The sequence below is a fragment of the Peromyscus maniculatus genome, chromosome 6 (assembly GCF_049852395.1).
Source record: "Peromyscus maniculatus bairdii isolate BWxNUB_F1_BW_parent chromosome 6, HU_Pman_BW_mat_3.1, whole genome shotgun sequence".
Taxonomy (NCBI): Eukaryota; Metazoa; Chordata; class Mammalia; order Rodentia; family Cricetidae; genus Peromyscus; species Peromyscus maniculatus.
In genome coordinates, this window is record NC_134857.1 from 48,655,250 (window position 1) to 48,680,625 (window position 25,376).

Sequence of the window (25,376 nt, forward strand, 5' to 3'; positions counted from 1 at the left end):
ATGAACCCTACCTACCATGATGATAATAGACTAAACCTCAAACTGTAAGCAAGCCCCAGTTAAATGTTTTCTTTTATAAGAGTTGCCATAATCATGGTGTCTCTTCACAGCAATGGAACACTGACTAAGACAGTCGGCTTTATGCTGGGCAATTATTACTATTATTAGAGAGGCTGCCTGGCCTGGGGCCCTGAACTTGAGCTGCAGAGTTCAGATTCACTGTTGCAAGCTTCTCTGTTTCATGATCGAGTAAAAGGCAGTTGAAATTTTCCATCATGTCAAGTTCCTACGTGATGGGAATTTATATGTGTAAAATACTTAACATAAGGCTCAGGAAAAAAAACAGCCAATAAAAGTAGGAATAATACAATTCTCTGAGTTTATATTTGCAGTCATTATGCTTTTTAGGGTAATTTTTTTTCTCTTGTGAGCAATTTTCTTATTTTCATAAAGCAGTTTCACCATAGACATTTATGGGCAGTACCTCCTGGTAAATGTGTTTGGACTAAATGATAAGTAGAGTTAGAAAATGAGAGGCCTGTGTTATAACAAAAATTGGGTTATTTAGTGTCTTTAGCTGAAAAGCAGCATGCCCTACAAAGCTGACTGTCATGAGTAAGGCTCTATGAGCCATAACCATCAAAATGAATGTGAATTAAGAGAGAAAATTAATTCCCAAAGGAAATCACTGTAGATCTCATTATTTCAGGAATAACCCACCTTAGGACTTTAATTAAAAATAATATTTATTCAAAATAAATGAGTGCTGGCAGGTTTCTGCAGAAGCCATAATCTTGGTTATGCTAAATCTTCTTATATTAGTGCTGACATCATTAATCTCCTTTGAGATGCCCTCCAGTCTGACAGCCCTCGTAGCACAGGGGCCATTTCTTGCAGAAGCCTTTTTATCTTCACTGAAGAGTTATAATTCATGCAGATACCTAATGTACAAAAGGCCTGGGCAATTAGAGACATCACTCTGAGATCTTCACTGGCACTTTATCATGTCAGCAAGTACCCCTTAATGAGTTTGTTCTCAGACAGAGGCCAGTGTCTCCACACTGCCATCAAATTAATGGTGGCTACCTTATTGCTTTATTTCTGTATACCTACCAGTATCCGTTCTAGAAAAGCATCAGGTGTTCTTATCAAAATTCAGAGAATAAACATAGATAAAACACAAAGTTTTTTAAGTCATTAAGTCACAAGGAAAAAAATCAGTAAAAGGAGAGAATGAAAGCAGAAGAAGTAAGAAGTTACAAAGGCCAACATACAAACTGTGCACTCCAGTGTTTGGTTAAGACACACTTTCAAATTTGTTAGCAAATTGTTGGCTCCTGTTTCAAGTCCAATATAGTAATTAACTCTGATAATTTTGCTCTGGCCTCTTCTGATTACTGTTGTACGAGTTACTAGGAGACATGTGAACAATTAATACATAACAGTGTGCCTGCCCTAACATACGTCAGCCCCGAGCTTCAATCTCCAAGATTGCAATACATAAATAAAGGAAGGAAGGATTTTTAAAGTGGGCAGGGGAGAGACATCACAGTGCTCACATAGCAGATGTAAGACCCCGGGTTCAAGCACATGCAAAATGTAGGTTTACTACATACAACTACTGGGCATGCTAGCTCCATGACAGCAAACCCAAAAGGGTAAAATCTTGGAAGCAGTTTTATTCACAGATTGTTTTGTATGGTTTTAAGGGCCTTTACTATTTTATTCTATTATTTTATTACTATTTCATTCTAACATCAATAGAATTCTTTTTATCAAAACTATATTGAAAGGCAATCTAGAAAAAATTTTAAATGCAAGTATTTTAGGCCAGAAGCCAACATAATTTCAATACAATTTAAAATTTACTAGAATGAATATTAAAAGTAATAGAATACATTGAATCTCACAAAGTTGAACTAAACTTTTGTGATCCAGGTGAAAATTGGTTTGCAAGCTAAATGTCCTGCAGAAATGAAATTACTGCCTCATGACCCTGGCATTTTAAAATCTGGACCTCAATGGTGTGGCTGGGGACTGGTGTCCGCTGGGTACATCTTACCTCTCTCAACTCATGGTTTGACATCTTACCTCTCCCAACACATGGTTTGCTGTCCGCGTAGTTTAGAGTTACATGCAGAAGCCAGTGTGTGGATGTTACAGGGCTCGCGTGTCTCTTTCATGCCATGAAAACACACCCTCCCAGTAACTGGATCACAAGCTCTCAGCCTGCAGCCAAATTCAGCCCACGGGCTTGTTTTCTGTGGCCTGCTCAGAGGGTCTTTGTTTTTAATTAGTTGTTAACTTTAAAAAATTAAGAGAATTCGTGTAAAATCCATGTGACTGTGGGCATGAATCGCTGCAGGGACATCTGAGCACTGTACAGTAGCAATGCTTCTTCAGCTGGAAGCCAACCCCCTGCAGCAAGCCACAGGCCCACCCCTCTGGGTCCCCACACCGACACAGCAGGATGGCAAGAGTGGGGGTTCTCAGCAGGCTGAGAGGCCTTGAACAAGTGGTTTCTCGGCTCTGGCCCCTGTCTGGCTCTTGTGCAGTAGGCGCAGTAATAGTGTTTACCTGTCCAGTCTTTCCAGCGTTAAAGCTGTGCCCAGCACTCGGCAGAAACTCAATAAAGTTGGTTGTTACTTTATTAATGCTATTGTCATCTATGAAGTAGTGATGGGTTCTGTGGGTCAATGTGCCTTGACTATAGTTGCTTTTATTAAGCATTCCAGGCTCATAAACAAAAACACCATGGTTTCTTTCATATGTGGATCCTAGATTTTGACTTTTACACACATAAATGTATGTCGATAATATAATTAGAAAGGGAACCTTAACAGGGAGGCGTGGCCCCTCCACACCCCCCCCCACACCAAATACATACTGTAGCTAGCACTGAAGTGTGCATGCCCTTACAGTGACTGGATGCAGGTAATCTTACTGCTGCAGCTAGGAAAGGGATCGAAACACATCACAAAGGAATGAAGACATTCCAGTCCTCAGGAGTTTTCAACGGATTCCCTTGGGTATCTTGCCAACAGGGCCCCTATTGAATTCACTCCAAAAATAACTTCCAAAAATAGCTCTTTAGATAGGCTCATTAAACCACTTCTGAGAACAGAGGGCCTCAGTACTATTTTCTGAAGAAACTTTTCTACTTTTCAATTGGTTTGGTTCCATAATTCTACTTTCTTGGGGTAGGGGGGTGTTTCATTTTGTTTTCTGAGATGGGGTTTTACTGTGTAGCCCTGGCTGTCCTGGAGCTTGCTTTGTAGACCAGGCTGGTCTTGAACTTAGAGATCCTGCCTGCCTCTGCCTCTTGAGTGCTGGGATTAAAGCCATGTATCACTACCATCCAGCTTCATTTTCTTCTTTAATTTAAAGTGTTCCTTCTTAATTATATAAATGCTAAACACAGATCTCACCTCAAAGAGAATGAGAAGCAGCTCATTCTTAGCCAAATATAACATAGTAGCATAGAGTTGGGTTGCCCTGAATAAGATGTCCCACTGTGAAAGCTATTATAGGAGATTTTATTAAATACAGAACCAATGAAGTCACAAATCAAGGCATTTATCAAACGCAATAAGTAAGCCAGTTGTAGCCAAGCTGAGAAAGCCCTGCTATGGCTTCAGGGGCTGTCAGATGGCTTTCTTGGCTATTAGATGGGTGGAAGTTAGTGGTCTGCTAAGAATACATTGAACAGGTTTTGATAATCAGAAGGAAACAGGTTGGGCAATGGATGGCTTTTAAAGGGACTAAAAGAGCCCAGGATAACTTGGCTCTGGGTCTGCAACAGTCTCATTTTCCATGGTCTCGAAGTTTAATCAACCATTTGGTCTCTAGAATCTTGAGCATGGGTATAGTCCTACTCCTTTTTTCAGGAAAATTCATTCTACATCTATAAACACAAAACATTAGCCAACTTTTATGTACCAAATCAATACGAAAACACTACTCTTTACGAGAAAAATTTAAAAAACACCTCTCTTTAAGAAAAGAAAATTTCAGAATCTCAATAATAAAAACTTAAGTATAATAGAACATTGATTTTTAAAACATGCTAGCATAGTCACATCAGCCTTACTTTTAAAAGCCAAATAGAGGAACAATGCAAAACTTCATCAAGGATAGACGGTAACTTCATACACAGTAAGAAAGAATAAACTGCCACTACATGCTGCAATAGGGGTGGGTTCAAGGAAAAAAGCAAATCTCAGAATATTACTTATTCTTGAGGGGGGTTGCATGAGGAAGTTTCTGGCATATTAGTAATACCTTCTAGTGCATGCCTTTAATCCTAGCCCATGGTAGAGAGAGGCAAACAGATTTCTATGAGTTCGAGGACAGCCTAGCCTACAAAAGTGAGTTCAAGGACAGTCAGAATGGTTACACAGAGAAAGCTTGTCTCAAGCACCCCAATCAATTCCCTGGGCCTCAATGTTTTCATGTATAATCAAGGCTCTTTTGGGTCCGGAGAGATGGATGTAACTCCAGTTCCAGGGAATCCATCATACTAGGCATGCATGTAGTGCATATATCTGTGCATGCAGGTGAAATACCCATACACATAAAATAATATAAATAGATCTTTTTGAAAAAGAAAGAAAGACTTTCCTATCTGTAATTTAGTGGTGTTCACATATGCCAACTACTCCAAGGTATTATGTTTCCCTCCTAAATTGTCACATGACAAATTACCTAAGCTGTCACATGACAAATTGAGTTTGATTTGATATCTCATTCACATTTGTCCTAGTCTCATTTTGTTTCTGTGATAAACACATGATTTGTGGAGGATAGGGTATATTTCAGTTGATGCCTCCAGGTAACAGCTGCTCCCTGAGGGAAGTCAGGGAACAAGCTCAAGGCAGGAACCCAGAAGCAAGAATTGAAGCAGAGACCATGGAGGAATGCCGCTTCCTGGCTCGCTCACTCTCTGGCTTGCTCCTTGCTTGCTTTCTTACACAGCCCAGGCTCAGGTACCTAGGCATCATGCTGCGCACAGTGGGCTGAGCCATCCTACACCTGTCTTCAGCCAAAACAAGTCCTCCAAAGTATGGCCACAGGCCAGGCTGACTGAAGTAATAGCTCAGTTGAGGTTCCCTTTTCCCACATGACTCTGGTCTGTATCAGGCTGACGGTAAAACTCACCAGGTGCAGTATTTATGCACTGTTAAAAGAGGTGTTAAGACTAGGGCACAGAGTCCCTGGGTATACTAAAATCAGCCTTCACGAAGATGTTTAGAACAGTCTAAAACTCGGGATTCTGGAGAATTATAATAATGTAAAAATCTAGCACTAACGAGTTTTTCTTTCTTGGGCACTTGAAATAATATATTAGAAATATATTGAAAATTCTAAGGTGCTGTAACTGAGTGTTTGTAGGATCTCTGACAGGCGAGCTAATGCACTGGAATGTCAAGTCCAATAGGCCAAGGAGTTTTGTATTCTAAATGGCTAGAATAGTGTCTAAGATGTAAATGGTCTTTCTTAAATAACTTGTGAGGTAATGGGTGGAAAAGCATGGACCTCGCTGACATTTGAACTCTTGCTGTCGTTAGTCGAGTAGTAGAACTGGCTTTATTTCATGCATTTCTCTGGAAGTCTTCCCTTGACGTGGTCAGTGTTCTTCCAAATGAAACATACGCAACAGTGTGGCTAGAGGTTACATGTGTGAATATGCAGTTTGCCATACAAACATACTACTATGTGACCCTTTTCAACTTTACAGAGAGGCAAAGTAGGATGGCGGAGATAATATAACCTTTGGAGCAGGACAGATCTCAGTTTACAATGAGCCGTCAATTCCCTGGGCATCAATGTTGTCATGTATAATCAAAGACAAACATCTTAGTACACATGGTATTGGAAGGTTTAACCAAGAAAATGTACTTGAAAGCACTTAGGACAATGCTTGGAACATAAGAAAAATAAGTGAGAACTATTATCCTAATCAATAAAGCTTATTATTTTACCCTCTGAAGGTGAGTTTCAAGTCACATGAATAGAGCTATACTTGTTAGATACCAGGCACCTTTGTACAGGCCCGGGAAGTTCAAAAGATATCGGTTTCCTTCCTATAACGTTTTTCATAGATTCACTTTCTCCGTAAAGACCTTGTGGCATCCCCTATTCATAACTGTATGCGCCATTCCCTCCCACTCTCCCCGATTTTTCCGTTAGCACTTACCACCTTTTAATTTCTAGCCCACCCTCATACAACATAAGTCACAGGAGGGCTTCACAAATAATAGATACCATTATTGTCTTTACAGCCAGCTCCGAGGCCCTCTCCTCTCAGCCTGCTCTACACCCCTATTGCTTCCTTAGTGGGGTGTCCATCCTCTCCTGACCCACCCCTTCCTCAGTTTCCTTTTAAAATAGATGTCATGGGCTTTTTGGTTCCAATTTACACAAGGTGTCTAAACTGCATTTGTATACTCTGGGTGACCTCTTCCAGCCTGCAACAAGATGAAACTTCTCACAATTTTCTTTATTTAGTTTCCATGCAGAAGTATTTTAATATTATTATTTTTCATACTACTGATTGTAATCATCTTATGTTTTTTTTTAAAAAAAAAAACTATAATCTCTTTTATATTTGCTTTGTGCTAAGCAGAAACTAATTCCAGATGTTGTACAGAAAGTTTTGCCATGGAACTAGTTTACAAGTTCCCTGATCCATACGTGCTCTCTGAGCATCATGCTGAGATCAGAGGAAAATTAAAATAGCCTACTTATTTCCTGGAAGGGCTGGGTCATCTTAGACCATGAAGCCTGCCCTGCCTCCAGCCGGTAGTCCCAGGGAAGCAGGACTGCCAGAGAAACCTGGTGACATGGGGGAGGGGTAAAGGGTCAAAGGATTACATTTCCAGCTCCAAAAATAACCCTGAGTACTCCTGCCTCCTCCAAATCAGGCCCTGCACACCTCTTCCAAGCGGCAGCATGCCACCTCTCTCCCACAGGGCCCTGAGGAGCCATGGACACCCCTCCACCTCCCCAAGGGAACTCCCCAGAGAGTGTGGGGCCAAGCGAATTGAGGGTGTGCCTGTAAGAAGCCTTTTCTCTCTTCCTTGTCATTATTGTCTTTCTCTTCTTTCTCCTGTCTCCAGCTCTTGGAAGGGCCTACATAGTACTTTCTAGACCTCAACAATTGGATACTAACTTCAATGTTGCCCCCCTTCCTCCATTACAACATATCCAAATCCCACCAGTACTGTTTCTTAAAGATCACTTAAAATGTTTGGTCTTATCATGAAGGTGTCGAAATGCTTTAAGATGAAAGCCAGTTCCTTGTCATAAATAGGTTTCTTTATGCTATAATGGAAATAGTAGAAATAGAATTTTATTAGATAAGGCCGCTGCCTTCAGATCTTGGACCCAAAACCTGCTTGTTAAGAATGCTGGAAAGGTGTTAAAGATTTATGGGCTTCAACGTGAGATCTGTTGAAATGGACAGGGAGAGGACCAAAAGCAATTTCTTTTTTCTCTCTTTTTTTTCCTTTTTGATCCTATGTCTACATGTCATTTATGTATTGTTTTGAGTTTTAGATCAGAGAACAGGTTTTGTTTTTGAAGTCTATAGCCTTCGTCTTGTTTCCTTCAAGAAGTGAACACACTGTTTGAAAATTGCACTCAAGACACCTTTTTTATTTGGCCAGCTACCAGAGAATGGCCGGGACCAAGGGCGATTTGGCCAAGGTCACAAAGAGCTGCTCTGGTGTTTTGGTTCCCGCTCTGATACCAAGCTGTCTCTCAGGAGCCTCGCTGAAAGATCGCTTGGGCCTCAAGCCAAACTTCCAGCCCGCCGTGTGTTTACCGCGGTTGCCATGGTAGCCTCGCGCCGTCCTCCGCCTCGCCTTGGTGACGTCACAGAGCCGGGCCAATGGGAACGCGGGCAGGCGCCAGGCCCCGCCTTAGTCGCGGGCGCGGCCTTGGCCGCAGGCAGACGGGCGAAGCGAGCGGGGAGCAGGCTGCTGGCGGCGCGGTCAGCTGCGCCCGTTTCCACCCGCGCCCGTCGCCCGCCGCGGAGCCACGATGTTCCGGATGCTGAGCAGCAGCTTCGAGGACGACCCCTTCTTTGCGTGAGTGGGTCAGCCGCGGGCTCGGGAGGAGGGAGGGAGGGAGGGAGGGCAGGGGGCGGGGCGGCTGGACCCCGCAGGTGTGGGGGGGGCTGCGAGGAGAGGGGGTGAGGAGAGGGAGTGAGGAGAGGGGGTGAGGAGAGGGTGTGAGGAGGGGAGGGGTGAGGAAAGGGTGTGAGGACAGGGGGTGAGGAGAGAGGGGTGAGGAAGAGAGGGAGTGAGGAGAGGGAGTGAGGAGGAGAGGGGTGAGGAAGAGAGGGAGTGAGGAGAGGGGGGGTGAGGAGAGGGGGTGAGGAGGAGAGGGGTGAGGAAGAGAGGGAGTGAGGAGAGGGGGGGTGAGGAGAGGGGGTGAGGAGAGAGGGGTGAGGAAGAGAGGGAGTGAGGAGAGGGGGGGTGAGGAGAGGGGGTGAGGAGAGAGGGGTGAGGAAGAGAGGGAGTGAGGAGAGGGGGGGTGAGGAGAGGGGGTGAGGAGAGGAAGTGAGGAGGAGAGGGGGTGAGGAGAGGGAGTGAGGAGAGGGGGTGAGGAGGAGAGGGGTGAGGAGAGGGGATGAGGAGAGGGAGTGAGGAGGATAGGGGGTGAGGAGAGGGGATGAGAGGGTGTGAGGAGGAGAGGGGTGAGGAGAGGGGATGAGGAGAGGGAGTGAGGAGAGGGGGGTGAGGAGGAGAGGGAGTGAGGAGAGGGGGTGAGAGGAGAGGGGGTGAGGAGGAGAGGGGGTGAGGAGAGGGGGTGAGGAGGGGAGGGGGTGAGGAGAGGGGGTGAGGAGAGGGAGTGAGGAGGAGAGGGTGTGAGGAGAGGGAGTGAGGAGGAGAGGGTGTGAGGAGAGGGAGTGAGGAGGAGAGGGTGTGAGGAGAGGGAGTGAGGAGGAGAGGGGGTGAGGAGAGGGAGTGAGGAGGAGAGGGGATGAGGAAAGGGTGTGAGGACAGGGGGTGAGGAGAGAGGGGTGAGGAGGAGAGGGGTGAGGAGAGGGGGTGAGGAGGAGAGGGAGTGAGGAGAGGGGATGAGGAGAGGGTGTGAGGAGGAGAGGGGTGAGGAGAGGGGGTGAGGAGGAGAGGGGTGAGGAGAGGGGGTGAGGAGAGGGAGTGAGGAGGATAGGGGGTGAGGAGAGGGGTGAGGAGAGGGAGTGAGGAGGAGAGGGGATGAGGAGAGGGTGTGAGGAGGAGAGGGGTGAGGAGGAGAGGGAGTGAGGAGGGGGGGGTGAGGAGAGGGAGTGAGGAGGATAGGGGGTGAGGAGAGGGGATGAGGAGAGGGGGTGAGGAGGAGAGGGAGTGAGGAGAGGGGGTAAGGAGGAGAGGGGGTGAGGAGGAGAGGGAGTGAGGAGAGGGGGTAAGGAGGAGAGGGGGTGAGGAGAGGGGGTGAGGAGAGGGAGTGAAGAGGAGAGGGTGTGAGGAGAGGGGGGTGAAGAGAGGGGGTGAGGAGGAGAGGGAGTGAGGAGGGGAGGGGGGAGGAGGAGAGGGAGGGTGAGGAGAGGAGGGAGTGGGGAGGGGAGGGGGTGGGGAGGACAGGGGGGAGGGGAGGGGTTGGGGAGGAGAGGGGGTGAGGAGAGGGAGTGAGGAGGACAGGGTGAGGAGGACAGAGGGTGAGGACGGGGTGAGGAGGAGAGGGGGTGAGGAGGTGTGAGGAGTGGCTGTGAAGAGGAGAGGGTGTGAGGAGGGTTTGAGGAGGAGAGGGGGTGAGGAGAAGAGAGTGAGGAGGTGTGAGGAAGAGAGGGGGTGAAAAGTGGGAGTGCGGAGGAGTGGGTGTGAGGAGGAGTGGGTGTGAGGAGAAGTAGATGTGAGGAGAAAGGGGAGTTAGGAGAAATGGATGTGAGCAGTGGCTATGAGGAGGAACAGGTGTGAGGAGAAATGGGGAACTGAAAGAGAATGAGGCCATGAGGAGAATGAGAGTCGGAGAAGTGGACACAAGCTGAAGAGATTTGGGGGTCATGAGGTGAAGAGATCAAGGTGGAGCATGAGGAGAGGATTTAAAGCTAGGCAAGGAGAAATGGAGGGCATGAGAGTGAGTTGAGCAGGATTGGGGGTGTGAAGAGGCTCCCAAGCTCCTGAACAGCTTTCTTAAGGCTCTAGGCCCAGACCGCTTTCGATTTGGAGTTGGTTTTGGGGTGTGGGTGGCCTCAGATCTGAAGCCCTCCTGGGCTTAACCATCTTGGTGGAACTTCTGGTGAGAATTACTTTAATGGATGGTCTTTGACTTGAGAAACGGGTTTTTTGTTTGTTTTTGTTTTTGTTTTGTTGTGGTCTTTTATGGCGGGTGGAGGAGGTGTTTGTTTTGTTTGAGGCAGGGTCTCACTCTGTAGACCTGAGTGGGCTGCAACTCTGTGTCGACCAAGCTAACCTCGAACTCACAGAGGTCCTCCTGTCTCCTCCTGAGTGCCAGGAATAAAGGTCTGTGCTAGGTTGTTTAAAACAAGTTTTCCTATAGTGAGGGCTGTCACCTTGGCAGCATGACTACACAGGAGAGTTGTGCTCGATATTCGAAGGGGTTGGACGTTGCCATGCGGCCACCGTTTGTTTTCTTTGCCTGCCTCATTAACAGAACCCTTCCTTGTTTGGAAACAGACTTCACATTTATCAATGTAAAAAATGGGGGAGGGACAAAGAAATGGTGTGCGATGAGCACCCCGGGTGACAAGGAATGGTGGACAGTTCCCAGTGAAATAAATGAGGCCTTTGGGAAGAAGACGTTCAGAGATAGGTTTTACAGTTATCTAGTTTTCTGTATTTGAGTTTATTATATGCCTGGTTATAGCAAAATGAGTGGTCCTTAATTAAATGTGTAATTTGATATGTAGTTAGTATCTTTTTAAAAAATGTCTAGCGGGAGTGTAATTTAAACTGTTGGATGACCCTCTGAGCAAAGGCAAGGAACCCAAGATTTGAGATCAAAAATAGTAACAGATCAGAAACAGACACACACACACACACATCAAAAAGCACCCTTCCTCCATGCTTAGCATGAAAAAGACCATCAGTTACACTCTTCAACATTTTTCAAGCTTTCTTCAGATCCAAGCAACCATTGTCAAAAATATAAGGCAAATTTGTAATAATAAACTAGAAAACTGATTCATGCTTATAATTTATTTTTTACAACCATTATACATAGCATAAACACATCTGAGGATAAACAAGGAAAAGAATGAACTTATATTTCAGGTTATCTGTCCTTTGACCTACCCCTTTTACCCCAGTCCTAGCAAAATTAGTATTCATTATTTAATATTAAAGAATTTATTAAAGTGACAAATTTACTAAACCATCTACATAAAAGGAAAGTAGGACACATTGATTATACTCACTTTTTTTATATAAAGATTGTACCTGATGCTAACTTTGTACCTGATCATTGGATTCTCTAGTGGTTACTTTAACTTAGAAAATATTCAGTAAACATTGTTTAATGGTGACTTAGTATTCTTTATGATTTATTGAGCAGTTTATATGTAGTGTTTCTTGATTACCGATAGTAATTACTATTTTCATTAAATAAATGCCATTGTTGAATCAGAATTGCCTAATTAGAATATTACTCTTTAATTTTTTATTTTGAAAATAAACTATCAATTTTTTTAAAAAGCCTTACAAATAAATAAAAACATCACATATCCAAATTAACTGGACCCATGGATCTTACAGATAACACTGAAGTATAGGGTGAATACAAAAACAGCTTTTGGGCCAGGCTGTTTTGGCACCTGCCTTGCCTTTAATCCCAGCATTTGGGAGGCAGAGCCAGGCAGCTCTCTGTGAGTTGGAAGCCCTGGATTTGATCCTCAGCACCACAGAAAACGAGGCATAGGGAGATTAGAAATTTAAGGATCTTTATCTATATAGTGATGTCAAGGCCAGCCTCAGCTACACGAGGCCCTATCTCAAACAAAACAAAGATAAAAATAGACCTCAGCCTGAAACATAATAAAGTCTTAAAGCTATGTGCTTGATATTTAAAAATGAAAAGGCAAGACCAAGGGTTGTTAAAAAAAAAAAAAAAAAAAAAAAAAAAACCTATATAAAGAACTTTAAAAATCAACTACAAGCCGGGCGGTGGTGGCGCACGCCTTTAATCCCAGCACTCGGGAGGCAGAGGCAGGCGGATCTCTGTGAGTTCGAGGCCAGCCTGGTCTCCAAAGAGAGTTCCAGGAAAGGCGCAAAGCTACACAAAGAAACCCTGTCTCAAAAAACAAAACAAACAAACAAAAAAAAATCAACTACAAAAGACAAACATTTTTTAATGGGTAAGGTATATTTGTGCACTCAGTTTTATCACATATAAATAACAAATATAAAATACAATCATAATGATATGATTATGCTGCTGTTCAAGTAATTTAAATTGAAAAACTAGCAGTACCAAGTTCCAGCAAGAATACAGTGCTGAGAAAAAGAGCTCCTAGTACACAGCTTTTATAAAGTTACACTTTTACTATACAACCCAGCAGCTATACTTACAGATGTTTACCCAAAAGAAATGAAACTTTATGTGCACAAAGCCTAGCTAGCACCTGAATACTCAAGCAGCCTTACTTATAAAAACAAAAAACTAGAAATAATTTTGTGATTATATTATAATCATATATAGGTATGAGTAGATGAAATTAAATAAGAAACACAAAGCCAAATATAGAGTTAAAAGCCCGAGAGATCAGAGCACAAGCGAATGGCCTTTAGCTTACTACTTGCTGCCTTCCTTCCCCTGAGAGAGAGACCTTCTCCTATGTGACATGTCTTTTTATTGCCTTTCTGTTCTGCCTTCTCATTGGCTCTAAACCCAACCACATGATTTTCTCGTCACTGCCTGTCTATACAGACCTCCAGGTCTCTATGGTTGGTACTGGGATTAAAGGTTCAGGTCACCACTTGGCTATGTTCTTGAACACACAGAGACTCTGCCTGCCATGTGATTGGATTAAGGACGTGTCACCACCACTGGACTTCTGCTAAATGGCTTGCTTTTAGCTCTGATCCCCAGGCAACTTTATTTATTAACATACAAATAAAATCACATTTTAGCACAAATAAAATATCACCATATTTCCCCCTTCTAATAAAAAAAGGAAAAAAGTTATAACTAATATAAGAAAAACTATATACAATAAGTGCAATAACTATAGATAATGTATACAAGCAATAAATACCTAAACAATGTCTAGTCCATTTGCATTTGACAAACTCAGAGAAAATACTCCATTATCTATCCTATTTCGGTAAGTCCAAAATGTACCTGATTCACTTTCTATCCTAACTTATATTACTAACAAAGAACTATCTTTTAATAACTTTCAAATTTATACACTTACACCTCTTTAAAGAGTTTCTTTTCTGAAATTCTTAACAAGGAAAACTACATCTAATCTTGAACTATAACTAATCTTCAACTCCCTCAGAGACCTAAGAAGGAAATAATATTACCTAAAAAAAAAAAAAAAAAAGGAAGTGCATGCAAGCAGCTTCCAAAAAAAACTGAGTTGACAGAAACAGCCAGCTGCCTGGACGGTCACCCAAGGTTTCTCCGCAATGTTGGGGCATCATCTTCAGCCTATAGGCTTAGCGTATCTCACAGACTCATTTGTGAAGTAGGATGTACACAAGGCCTACAGTTCGACCTCACATTTGGTGAGAGTAGTCCATGTACCAGAAACATCTGAATTCAACCAGTGTCCTGTTATGATTCAGGCTTTTAAATTCTGGAAATTGTTGATGTTTTTTTAATTCAACTGTCCATTCTTCTTGGCTTGTGAGTGGCTTCATCTCTTTTATTAAATGCCTGTCTACCATTGAGAGGTTAGACTCTGTCAGCTCAGTTACTCTTTCAAGAATAACTGCTTCAGCTGCTGTTCCACTACACATCAGAAGCCATTGGCCCACTGTCTGTTCAACTACCTTCAAAGAAAAGGGCACTGTACCTTTTCTGGATTGCAAAGGCCACTTCAGGGATGGTGCCATATTGTCCTGGCCTCCAGAAGATGTCTGTTGTTAAAGCCACAACCACACTTCTCTTGGCAAGAATCGGTAGTCCTTTGTTGTGTGTCCTGTATGTCCATTTTGTCCTGTTTGTCAGCAGTCAATTCGAGGATGCATTGTTGTCCAGTGGCTAATTTTTGCCACAATAAAAGTTAACTCCATATGCAGTTTCTTCAATGCCCATATCTTCTCTGAAGTAGATTGGTGCTGCCAGGAGCCAACATGTCCCATATTCATAAAAAAAAAAAAATTCTAAGTCATTAAAACGTTTTAAATGCCATATTTTGTAGATCTCTGAAAGATTTGAAGATGACCTGTCTATCTAAAATATATCTACTCAACCTTGAAAACATACCTAATAATAACATTCAAGGATTAGCAAATTGCATTACATTGTCAAATGAATTGTATAAGTACCATATCTTGAACAAGATTAGAAATATACATATAGCATTTTCTAACAATATCAATCTCAATATATATAATTTGTATACAATATACAAAAATCCAATCCAATGTAAAGTATTTAAAACTAGTAATTATCTTTTAAAAGTAGATTTAATAATCTATATTTTTATCTATATTGTATCTATATCTTCTTTTTACTTTTCAGACTAGATTCAATAATCTACCCTCTCTTCTATCATTTCTATGTATCTTTTTTTTTTTAACAAGAACATTAAATCTAATCTCCTTTGCTTAGCCCTTTTTCTAACCCTTACCAATAACTTGTAACCAACCCTCCTAAACAATGAAAATTATCCCAGACCCAAAACCCATTAAAAGACCAAAAACCACCCACCCCACACCACCTCTTTGGGAATGTGGGTGTCGTATTCTTAAAATTGCTTACTTCTGGTTCTGGGCAACGGCATCTTTATTCTGAAAAGAAAAATTTTGGGTCAATTTCTAGGAAAGGTATCTATATCCTTTGTTGTCCAATCTGTTCGTAATGCCAAAGTTCAGGGCTTATCTCAAGTCCTTATTCAAGTAGTCTGTGAAACTGGATCCTCTCAGCTAGCCATCTCAAAATTGTTCTGAGCAGTTTGTAGTCCAAAGCTGATCAGTAGATGATGTTTGTCAGCTTAGTGATAGTATTAATGTCCATGTGGGATTGTTGTTGTTGTGGGGCCCCATCTTCTTCATGGAGACTTCAGTTGATGTTAGGCCTGGTCGTGATTTCCTGTAGAAAACTGATAGAGACTCAAACACAAAGACATGTATGTATAGGCTGCTAATTGAAGCCTTTATTTTCTAGAATTAGTTAGTAGTCTGTATGACAATATCTTAACAGGTATGTACTAGATTTAGTTAACGTTTGGTAAGTAAAGCAGCATGGATAAATTACAAAAGCATTATTCTAAGCCAAAGAAACTAGTTGTAAAAGATGGCACACTATATAATTCCATTATATGAGTTCTGAAAAACACAAAACTATACTGACAAGGCCTGTGATGGTTAATGTTGATTGCCAATTTGACTGAGAAATGCTTAGATTAGTAAAGCACACCTTTGAATGTTTGGGAGAAGTTTCTGGATAGCATTAGCCAAGGCAAAAGATCACGGTGAATATAATTGGCACTATCCCAACAGACTGGAGGCCCAGATAGAGTACCAGGGAAAAAGAGAGTTCATGGCATGGGTATTCTCTCTGCTTCCTAGCCACTTTGATGAGAACAACTTTTGTGTTTTGCCCTTCTCTGGCATGATAGACTCAAAGCTCTGAAATTATGAGCAAAATGAGTCCTTTAAGTTCTTTCTGTGAGGTATTTCATCACGATGATGAAAATATAACACAAAGCTTATTAGTGTAAGTAGAATTTGGGGAGATGATTTTCTGTAAAAGCTCAAAGCCGAACTTTGGAGATGATATAAATGTTGTATATCATAATTGTGCTTAGACTATAAATTTTTGAAAACCCAAAACTGGACAATTATTGGTTGTAAATTATATCCAAACAAAGCTGAATTCAAACAAAATAAAAAAATGTATATTTACCCTCAAAAACAAATTCAGTTAAGCATTTGCTAATCCAAAAGCAATTGTGCTTTTTAGAATTTTTTTGAGGAAGAAGAGGATGGTGGACAACATGAAGACATGGTCTGCTATAATCAATCTATGGGGGAATAAACCAGGGGAAGTTAGATGCAGCTATAAGAAGAGGTGGAATGATTGCCAAAAAAAAAATTGCTAGTTTTAATAGTAAAGTATAATAGGAAATTTAACAGTAAAACAAGAGAAAATCCAGTGTATCCTAGAAGGATTGGCTCAGCTGCTGTCTTCTCCAATTGAGGGAGAGTGCCAGTGGTATTACTTAGGATGTGACTTGCATCTGGGAGCTCAGGAAGGAATGCTTAAATCAAAGCTAGAACCAGCAAGCAGGCAAGAAAACATATCCAGACTACTCCCATCCAGGTCTCTCCAGTTCACGTTCATTCCTACTCTATTTAATGCTCAGTGCAGGTTTAACTGCACACATTTTTTCTTTTTTCTATTTTTCTTCTCTTTGTTCTCTTTTCCTTTTTCCCTCTATTTTTTAATGAATTCCAAGAGAATACAAACAACTGAATGAAATAAGGTTAACATGAGATATGAAGACAGAATTCAGTAAAGAGAAATTGAAAAAAAATCAATCTGAAAATATTCATTGAATCAAGTAAAAAACTCAGAGGAAAAACTTCACCAATAGAATGAGTCGAGAAGTACAGAGTACTGGGGCTTTAAAAAGGCAAGGTGGCTGAATTGGAACATTCATTGACAAGGAAAAATTAAGAAAATACAAACAATATACAAGAATATAAGATCTAGGGGACACTATGACACTATGACAAGACCAAATGGGCTGGGCAGTGATGGTGCACGCCTTTAATCCCAGCACTCGGGAGGCAGAGGCAGGTGAATCTTTGTGAGTTGGGTCCAGCCTGGTCAACAAAGTGAGATCCAGGACAGGCTCCAAAGCTACACAGAGAAGCCCTGTCTCAGAAAAAAAAAAAAAAAGAAAGAAAGAAAGAGAGAGAGAGAGAAAGAAAGAAAGGAGAAAGAAAGAGAGAGAGAGAGAGAGAGAAAGAAAGGAGAGAGAAAGAAAGAAAGAAAGAAAGAAAGAAAGAAAGAAAGAAAGAAAGAAAGAAAGAAAGAGAGAGAGAAAAAGAGAAAAGACCAAATCTATGAATCATGGATGCAGAAGTGTTTCATGCTAAAGGCATAGAAAATATTTCCAATGAAATAATAGTAGAAAATTCCCCAAATCTAGGCAATTTTCTAGGCACAGGAGATATTTAGATTTTTCAACCAATGAGACCAGGAAAAAAAAAAAACCCTCCTCACATCAACTACTTAAAAAATAAACATGGGAGACAGGCACGGCGGTGGTGACAAGCAGAAGGAGGTAGGCCCGCGGTGGCGGCCAGCAGAGACATACAGGCCCAGCCGTGGCCCACAGAGACAGACAGGCCCGGTGGCGGCGGCAGCGGCGGCCTGCAGAGGTAGACTGGCCCGGTAGAGGCAGGCAGGCCCAGCAGGCTGCAGCCAAAACACAGTCGCAATAAAGACCAGACACAGAGCTATTACTCACTGAAGAGCTAGTGAAAACAAACTCTTAATCAAAAGCTTAGAACAGGGAGGGATGCCTCTAACCCCAACACCCGGGAAAGAAGCTATCTCCAAGGGACGGAACTAGAACGAATCTGAACACTCCATCTGAGGCCAACCCAGGGCCCAGCTGCTGATCCTGTGAAACCCAACAACTTGGAGGTGTTGGTGAAACTGAAATCCATCCAGGAGAGGATTCAGATCCCTAGAGTTTGAAGTCTGAAGAAACAAGATCAGCTGAGGAGTTGACGAATGAACAAAATGTGACCTGGGAACACAGAAGAAGGCACTGCCCAGCCACCAAACCAGATCACCAGAATCATAAGTATATACTTCACTGACTGAGATCAGCTGCCCCTGAAGAAACAGCCCAATAGCACCAATTTAACCAAGAACTCCTACTGAACCAAGACTAAAAATTAGAACAAGAGAGCCACTCTCAGACACCGACACCACCTGCACCGAGCAGAGGAAGAGATGAGTAGACACCAGTGCAAAAATACAGGCAACAACATAAAGACCTATATGGCAACATCAGAACCTAGTGATTCTACACCTGCAAGACCTGATTTACCAAGACAGAAGAAACAGAAGAAATCAATCCTAAAAATGACTTTAAGAAGATGATAGAGGCCCTTAAAGAAGAAATAAAACATTCCCTTAAAGAGGAAATAAAAACTTCCCTTAAAGAGGAAGTGAAAAACTCCATTAAAAAGGAAATAAAAACTTCCCTTAAAGAGGAAATGAAAAACTCCATTAAAGAGGAAATAAAAAACTCCCTTAAAGAAATGGAAGAAAAAACAAAAAACAAACAAAAAATGGGAAGAAAGCCAAGAAAAAGCAATTAAACAGATGAAAGAAACATTCCAAGATCTGAAAAATGAATTTGAGACAATAAAGAAAACACATGCTGAGGGAATGCTGGGAATAGAAATCCAGACTAAACGAACAGGAACTACAGAAACAAGCATAACCAACCGATTGCAAGAGATGGAACAGAGAATCTCTGACACTGAAGACACAATAGAGAAAATAGATTTGTCAGTCAAAGAAAACACTAAAGACAAAAAAGTCCTAACACAAAACGTCCAAGAAATTTGGGACACCATGAATAGACCAAACCTAAGAATAATAGGGATAGAAGAAGGAGAAGAATACCAACTCAAAGGCACAGAAAATATATTCAATAAAATCATAGAAGAAAACTTTCCTAACCTAAAGAAAGAAATACCTATGAAGATACAAGAAGCTTACAGAACACCAAATAGGCTGGATCCAAAAAAAAAAAGTCCCCTCGCCACATAATAATCAAAACACTAAACACACAGAACAAAGAAAAAATACTAAGAGCCGTAAAGGAAAAAGACCAAGTAACATATAAAGGCAAACCCATCAGAATAACACCAGACTTCTCAATAGAGACTATGAAAGCTAGAAGATCATGGACAAATCTTATGCAGACACTAAGAGACCACAGATGCCAACCCAGACTATTAAAAACTCAATCACCATAGGTGGAGTAAACAAAATATTCCAGAATAAAACCAGATTTAATCAGTACCTGTCCACAAACCCAGCCCTACAGAAAGCACTAGAAGGGAAAATCCAACCCAAAGAAGCTAAACACATCCATGAAAAATCAAGCAATAGATAATCCCACACCAACATACACCAAAGAAGGACAACACAACACAACTACAAAAAATAACAGGAATTATAACTGGTCATTAATATCCATCAATATCAATGGTCTCAACTCACCTATAAAAAGACACAGGCTAACAGAATGGATAAGAATACAGGACCCATCCATCTGCTGCATACAAGAAACACACCTTAACTTCAAAGACAGATACTACCTCTGAGTAAAGGGCTGGGAAAAGGCTTTCCAAGCAAATGGACCTAAGAAACAAGCTGGTGTAGCTATCCTAATATCTAATAAAATAGACTTCAAACTAAAGTCAATCAAGTGATCAGGATGGACATTACATATTTATCACAGGAAAAATCCACCAAGATGAAGTCTCGATTCTAAACATTTATGCTCCAAATACAAAAGCACCCACATTCATAAAAGAAACACTACTAAAATTTAAAACGCACATCAAACCCCACACATTAGTAGTGGGAGATTTTAACACACCACTCTCACCAAAAGACAGATCTGTCAGACTGAAACTTAACAATGAAATAAAGGACCTAACAGATGTTATGACTCAAATGGACTTAATAGATATCTACAGAACATTCCATCCTAACACAAAAGAATATACCTTCTTCTCAGCGCCTCATGGAACCTTCTCAAAAATTGACCACATGCTTGGCCACAAAACAAATCTCAACAGATACAAAAAAAATTGGAATAACCTCCTGTATCTTATCAGACCACCATGCCTTAAAGTTAGACCTCAACAACAAAAATTATAGAAAACCCACAAACTAATGGAAACTGAATAATGCCCACCTGAAACATCAATGTGTCAAGGAAGAAATAAAGAAATTAAAGATTTCCTAGAATTCAATGAAAATGAAAGTACAACATACCCAAACTTATGGGACACTATGAAAGCAGTACTAAGAGGAAAATTCATAGCTCTAAATGCACACATAAAGAAGATGGAGCAATCCCATACCAATGAATTAACACCACAACTGAAAGCTCTAGAACAAAAAGAAACAAACTCACCCAGGAGAAATAGATGCCAGGAAATAATCAAATTGAGGGCTGAAATCAATGAAATAGAAAACAAGAGAACAACACAAAAAATCAATGAAACAAAGAGTTGGTTCTTTGAAAAAATCAACAAGATAGACAAACCCCTAGCCAATTAATCAAAAGGCAAAGAGAGAGCACCCAAATTAACAAAATCAGAAATGAAAAGGGAGACATAACAACAGACAATGAGGAAATCCAGAGAATCCTCAGATCATACTTCAAAAACCTGTACTCCACAAAAATGGAAAACCAGGAAGAAATGGACAATTTTCTGAATAAATACCAAATACCAAAATTAAATCAAGACCAGATAAACCATTTAAATAGACCAATAACCCCTAAAGAAATAGAAACAGTCATCAAAAGTCTCCCACCCAAAAAAAGCCCAGGACCAGATGGTTTCAGTGCAGAATTCTACCAGACTTTCAAAGAAGAACTAATACCAATACTCTTCAAAGTGTTCCACACAATAGAAACAGAAGGAACACTACCAAACTTTTTATGAGGCTACAATTACCCTGATACCCAAACCACACAAAGATGCAACAAAGAAAGAGAACTACAGACCAATCTCCCTCATGAACACTGATGCAAAAATATTCAACAAAATATTGGCAAACCGAATCCAAGAATACATCAAAACAATCATCCATCACAACCAAGTAGGATTCATCCCAGCAATGCAAGGATGATTCAACATACGAAAATCAGTCAATGTAATACACCATGTAAACAAACTGAAAGGAAAAAAAACACATGATCATCTCATTAGATGCTGAAAAAGCTTTTGACAAAATCCAACACCCCTTCATGATAAAGGTCTTAGAAAGATCAGGAATACAAGGAACATTTCTAAACATAATAAAGGCAATTTATAGCAAGCCAACAGCAAACATCAAATTAAACGGAGAGAAACTCAAAGCAATACCACTAAATTCAGGAACAAGACAAGGCTGTCCACTCTCCCCATATTTATTCAATATAGTACTAGAAGTTCTAGCCAGAGCAATAAGACAACAAAAGGAGATCAAAGGGATACAAATTGGAAAGGAAGAAGTCAAACTTTCACTATTTGCAGATGATATGATAGTATACATAAGTGACCCCAAAAACTCTACCAGGGAACTCCTACAGCTGTATAAACTCCTTCAGTAAAGTGGCAGGATACAAGATCAACTCAAAAAAATCAGTAGCCCTCCTATACACAAATGATAAAAGGACTGAGAAAGAAGTCAGAGAAACATCACCCTTTACAATAGCCACAAATAATATAAAATACCTTGGGATAACACTAAACAAGTGATGGACATTTTTGATAAGAACTTTAAATCTCGCCGGGCGGTGGTGGCGCACGCCTTTAATCCCAGCACTCGGGAGGCAGAGGCAGGCGGATCTTTGTGAGTTCGAGGCCAGCCTGGGCTACCAAGTGAGTTCCAGGAAAGGCGCAAAGCTACACAGAGAAACCCTGTCTCAAAAAACCAAAAAAAAAAAAAAAAAAAAGAACTTTAAATCTCTAAAGAAAGAAATTGAAGAAGATATCAGAAAATGGAAGGATCTCCCATGCTCATGGATAGGTAGGATTAACATAGTAAAAATGGCAATCTTACCAAAAGCAATCTACAGATTCAATGCAATCCCCATCAAAATCCCAACACAATTCTTCACAGACTTGGAAAGAAAAATACTCAACTTCACATGGAAAAACAAAAGACCCAGGATAGCTAAAAGAATCCTATACGATAAAGCAACCTTTGGAGGCATCACCATCCCTGACCTCAAACTCTACTATAGAGCTGTAGTAATAAAAACAGCTTGGTACTGGTATAAAAACTGACATACAGACCAATGGAATCAAATTGAAAGACCCTGACATTAATCCATGCACATATGAACACCTTGTTTTTGACAAAGGGGCCAAAACTATACAATGGAAAAAAGAAAGTATCTTCAACAAATGGTGCTGGCATAACTGGATCTCAATATGTAAAAGATTACAAATAGATCCATATCTGTCACCATGCACAAAACTCAAGTCCAAGTGGATCAAAAATCTGAACATAAATCCAGTTACACTAAACTTAATAGAAAAGCACTCTTGAACACATTGGCACCGGAGACCACTTCCTAAATAAAACACCAACAGCACAGACCCTGAGCACAACAATTAATAAATGGGGCCTCTCGAAATTGAGAAGCTTTTGCAGGGCAAAAGGCACAGTAAGACAAAAAGACAACCAACAGAATGGGAAAAGATCTTCACCAACCCCACATCTGACAGAGGATTGAGCTCCACAGTATATAAAGAACTCAAAAAACTAGACATCAAAATACTGAACAGTCCAATTAAAAAATGGGCTAAAGAGTTAAACAGAATTCACAAAACAAGAATCACAAATGGCTGAAAGACATTTAAAGAAATGCTCAACATCCTTAATCATCAGAGAAATGCAAATCAAAACGACTCTGAGATACCACCTTACACCTGTCAGAATGGCTACGATCAAAAACACCAATGACAGTCAATGTTGGAGAGGATGTGGAGCAAAGGGAACATTCCTCCACTGTTGGTGGGAATATAAACTTGTACAACCATTGTGGAAATTAGTATGGCAGTTTCTCAGAAAATTAAGAATCGAACTACCTCAAGACCCAGCCATCCCACTCTTGGGCATATACCCAAGGAATACTGATTCATACCATAAAGATACATGCTCAGCTATGTTCATAGCAGCACTATTTGTAATAGCCAGAACCTGGAAACAACCTAGATGCCTGTCGACGGAAGAAAGGATGAAAAAAATGTGGTACATATACACAATGGAGTACTACTCAGCAGAGAAAAACAATGAAAGCATGAAATTTGCAGGCAAATGGATGGAACTAGAAAAAATTATCCTGAGTGAGGTAACCCAAACCCAGAAAGACAGTCATGGTATGTACTCACTCATAAGTGGATTCTAGATATAAAATAAAAGACAATCAGACCACAACCCATAGAACCATGGAGGCTATATATATGGCATGGAGGTCCCTAGGACGACTGTGGCTTATAATAAATTTCGGTTTTACTCAATTATTGAAAAAAATAGCCAAATGAATGGAAACACATGAACTATGAACCAAAGGTTGAGGATCCAGCCCCCAGCTGGATCAGGCCCTCTGAATAGGTGAGACAGTTGATTGGCTTGATCTGTTTGGGAGGCAACTAGGCAGTGGGACCGAGTCCTGTGCTCATTGCATGAGTTTGCTGTTTGAAACCTGGAGCTTATGCAGGGACGCTTGGCTCAGCCTAGGAGGAGGAGACTGGACCTGCCTGGACTGAGTCTACCAGGTTGATCGCAGTTCTCGGGGGAGGCTTTGCCCTGGAGGAGGTAGGAATGGGGAGTGGGCTGGGGGGAAGGGTAGGGGTAGGAGGGGGAGAACAGGGCAACCCGTGCCGATATGTAGAACTGAATGGTATTGTAAAATAAAAGGAAAAAAAATAAAATTAAAAAAAATAAACATGGAGAGCAAAGAAAGTACACTAAAAGCTATGAGAGAAAAGCCCATCTCTATATGTGTCTTGGTGTATCAAAATAAAAGCAGATTTCTGAAGAGGAACTCTAAAAGCAAGGCAAGTTTGGAATGATGTATTTCAAACTCTGAAAGATTGTCAGTCCAGGTAACTGTAGCCAGCAAAACTATCTGTTATAATGGAAGGAGAAGTAAAAGCTTTCCTTAATAAAAACTATTGAAAGGAATTGATAATCACTAAACCAGCTCTTTTGAATCAGACTGAAGAGAAAAATATCCACAAGTTTTTAGGAAAGGAGAGCTGTGCTGAAACAGTAGTTAAGCAAATGAGGAATAAGAAAACACTAAGTCTTGACAAAATTAACAAATGCATGCCTTTCAGTATTAATGGTCTTTATTCCCTAATTAAAAGACAGATAAACACATTGTAATTTTTCAAAGCCAGCCACAACATAAGGAAAAGGATAGGAAAAGATATTTCAAGCAAATGAAACTAGGAAGCAAACAGATATACCACTGTTCCAGTGTAACAAAATAGACTTTAAGGAAGCAATTCATGAGGAGAACATTACCATTCTAAACATGTGCACCCTTATACATACATACATATATAATACATACATATGTACACACACACACACACACACACACACACACACACACACACACACACACAATTTAGACGTAAGGAAAACCCAACACAGTAATAATGGGTGATTTTAGTGGCTCTACAATATATATGCAGAATATACATTTCTCAGAGAGAAGTTCTCATGGAACCTTCTCTAAAATAGATTTCTAGTAGGACATGAATCAAATCTTAGCAAATATAGGGAATTGGAACAATTCCTTGTTTTCTCTCTGGCCACAATGAAATAAAAATAGAAATAAACAGAAAGAGAAACTATAGTGTATTTATAAACTCATGGAGATTGAACAACACACTGTTGAATTATGAATGGATCATTGAAGAAATCAAGGACATTTTAAGAATCCTATAACCAAAAGAATTTGAAAATGCAACATACCAGTACTTAGTAGATGCAATGAAAACAGCTCTAAGAGGGGAGTTTATAGTTACAGATGTCTACATTGAGGAAAGAGAGCTCTAATAGCTTAATGATAAACTACATAGGGCCTTAAAAAACAAACTGAACCCCAAATTAGTGGATAGAAAGAAATAAAATGGCAGAAATTAATAATGTAAAAATGAAAAAAAAATACAAAAAAATCAAAGAATGATTGAGTTCTTTAAAAAGAAACAAGATTAAAAAGAAATACGATCAACAAACCCTCATACAAACTAAAAAAAATAGAAGGCACAAATTAATGAAATTAGTAATGAAAAGAGAGACATTACAACAGATATTACAAACTCCAAAGATTGTTTAGATTTTCTTGTATCTTAAAGAGTTATTTCCACTAAGCTAGAAAATTATATAAAAATGGATTGATTTCTTGATGCATATGACCTAGTTAAACCAAGATGAGATAAATAATTTAAACAGAACTA

At 40.7% G+C, this 25,376-nt stretch overlaps 1 protein-coding gene across 3 annotated transcripts in view; it reads left to right on the plus strand.

Annotated features, from left to right (window-relative positions):
* Positions 1–7,929: 7,929 nt before the first annotated feature.
* Mlf1 (myeloid leukemia factor 1) overlaps positions 7,930–25,376 on the plus strand; it is a 36,028-nt gene continuing 18,581 nt past the window's right edge. The window contains exon 1 of one of the 3 annotated variants that reach the window (XM_006972630.4): positions 7,930–8,090. In XM_006972630.4, the coding sequence (XP_006972692.1) occupies positions 8,044–8,090 (47 nt within the window). In that variant the 5' untranslated portion in view covers positions 7,930–8,043. The remainder of the gene's footprint in view (positions 8,091–25,376) is intronic. The other 2 variants (XM_076574210.1, XM_006972629.4) reach the window with 2 other exon arrangements.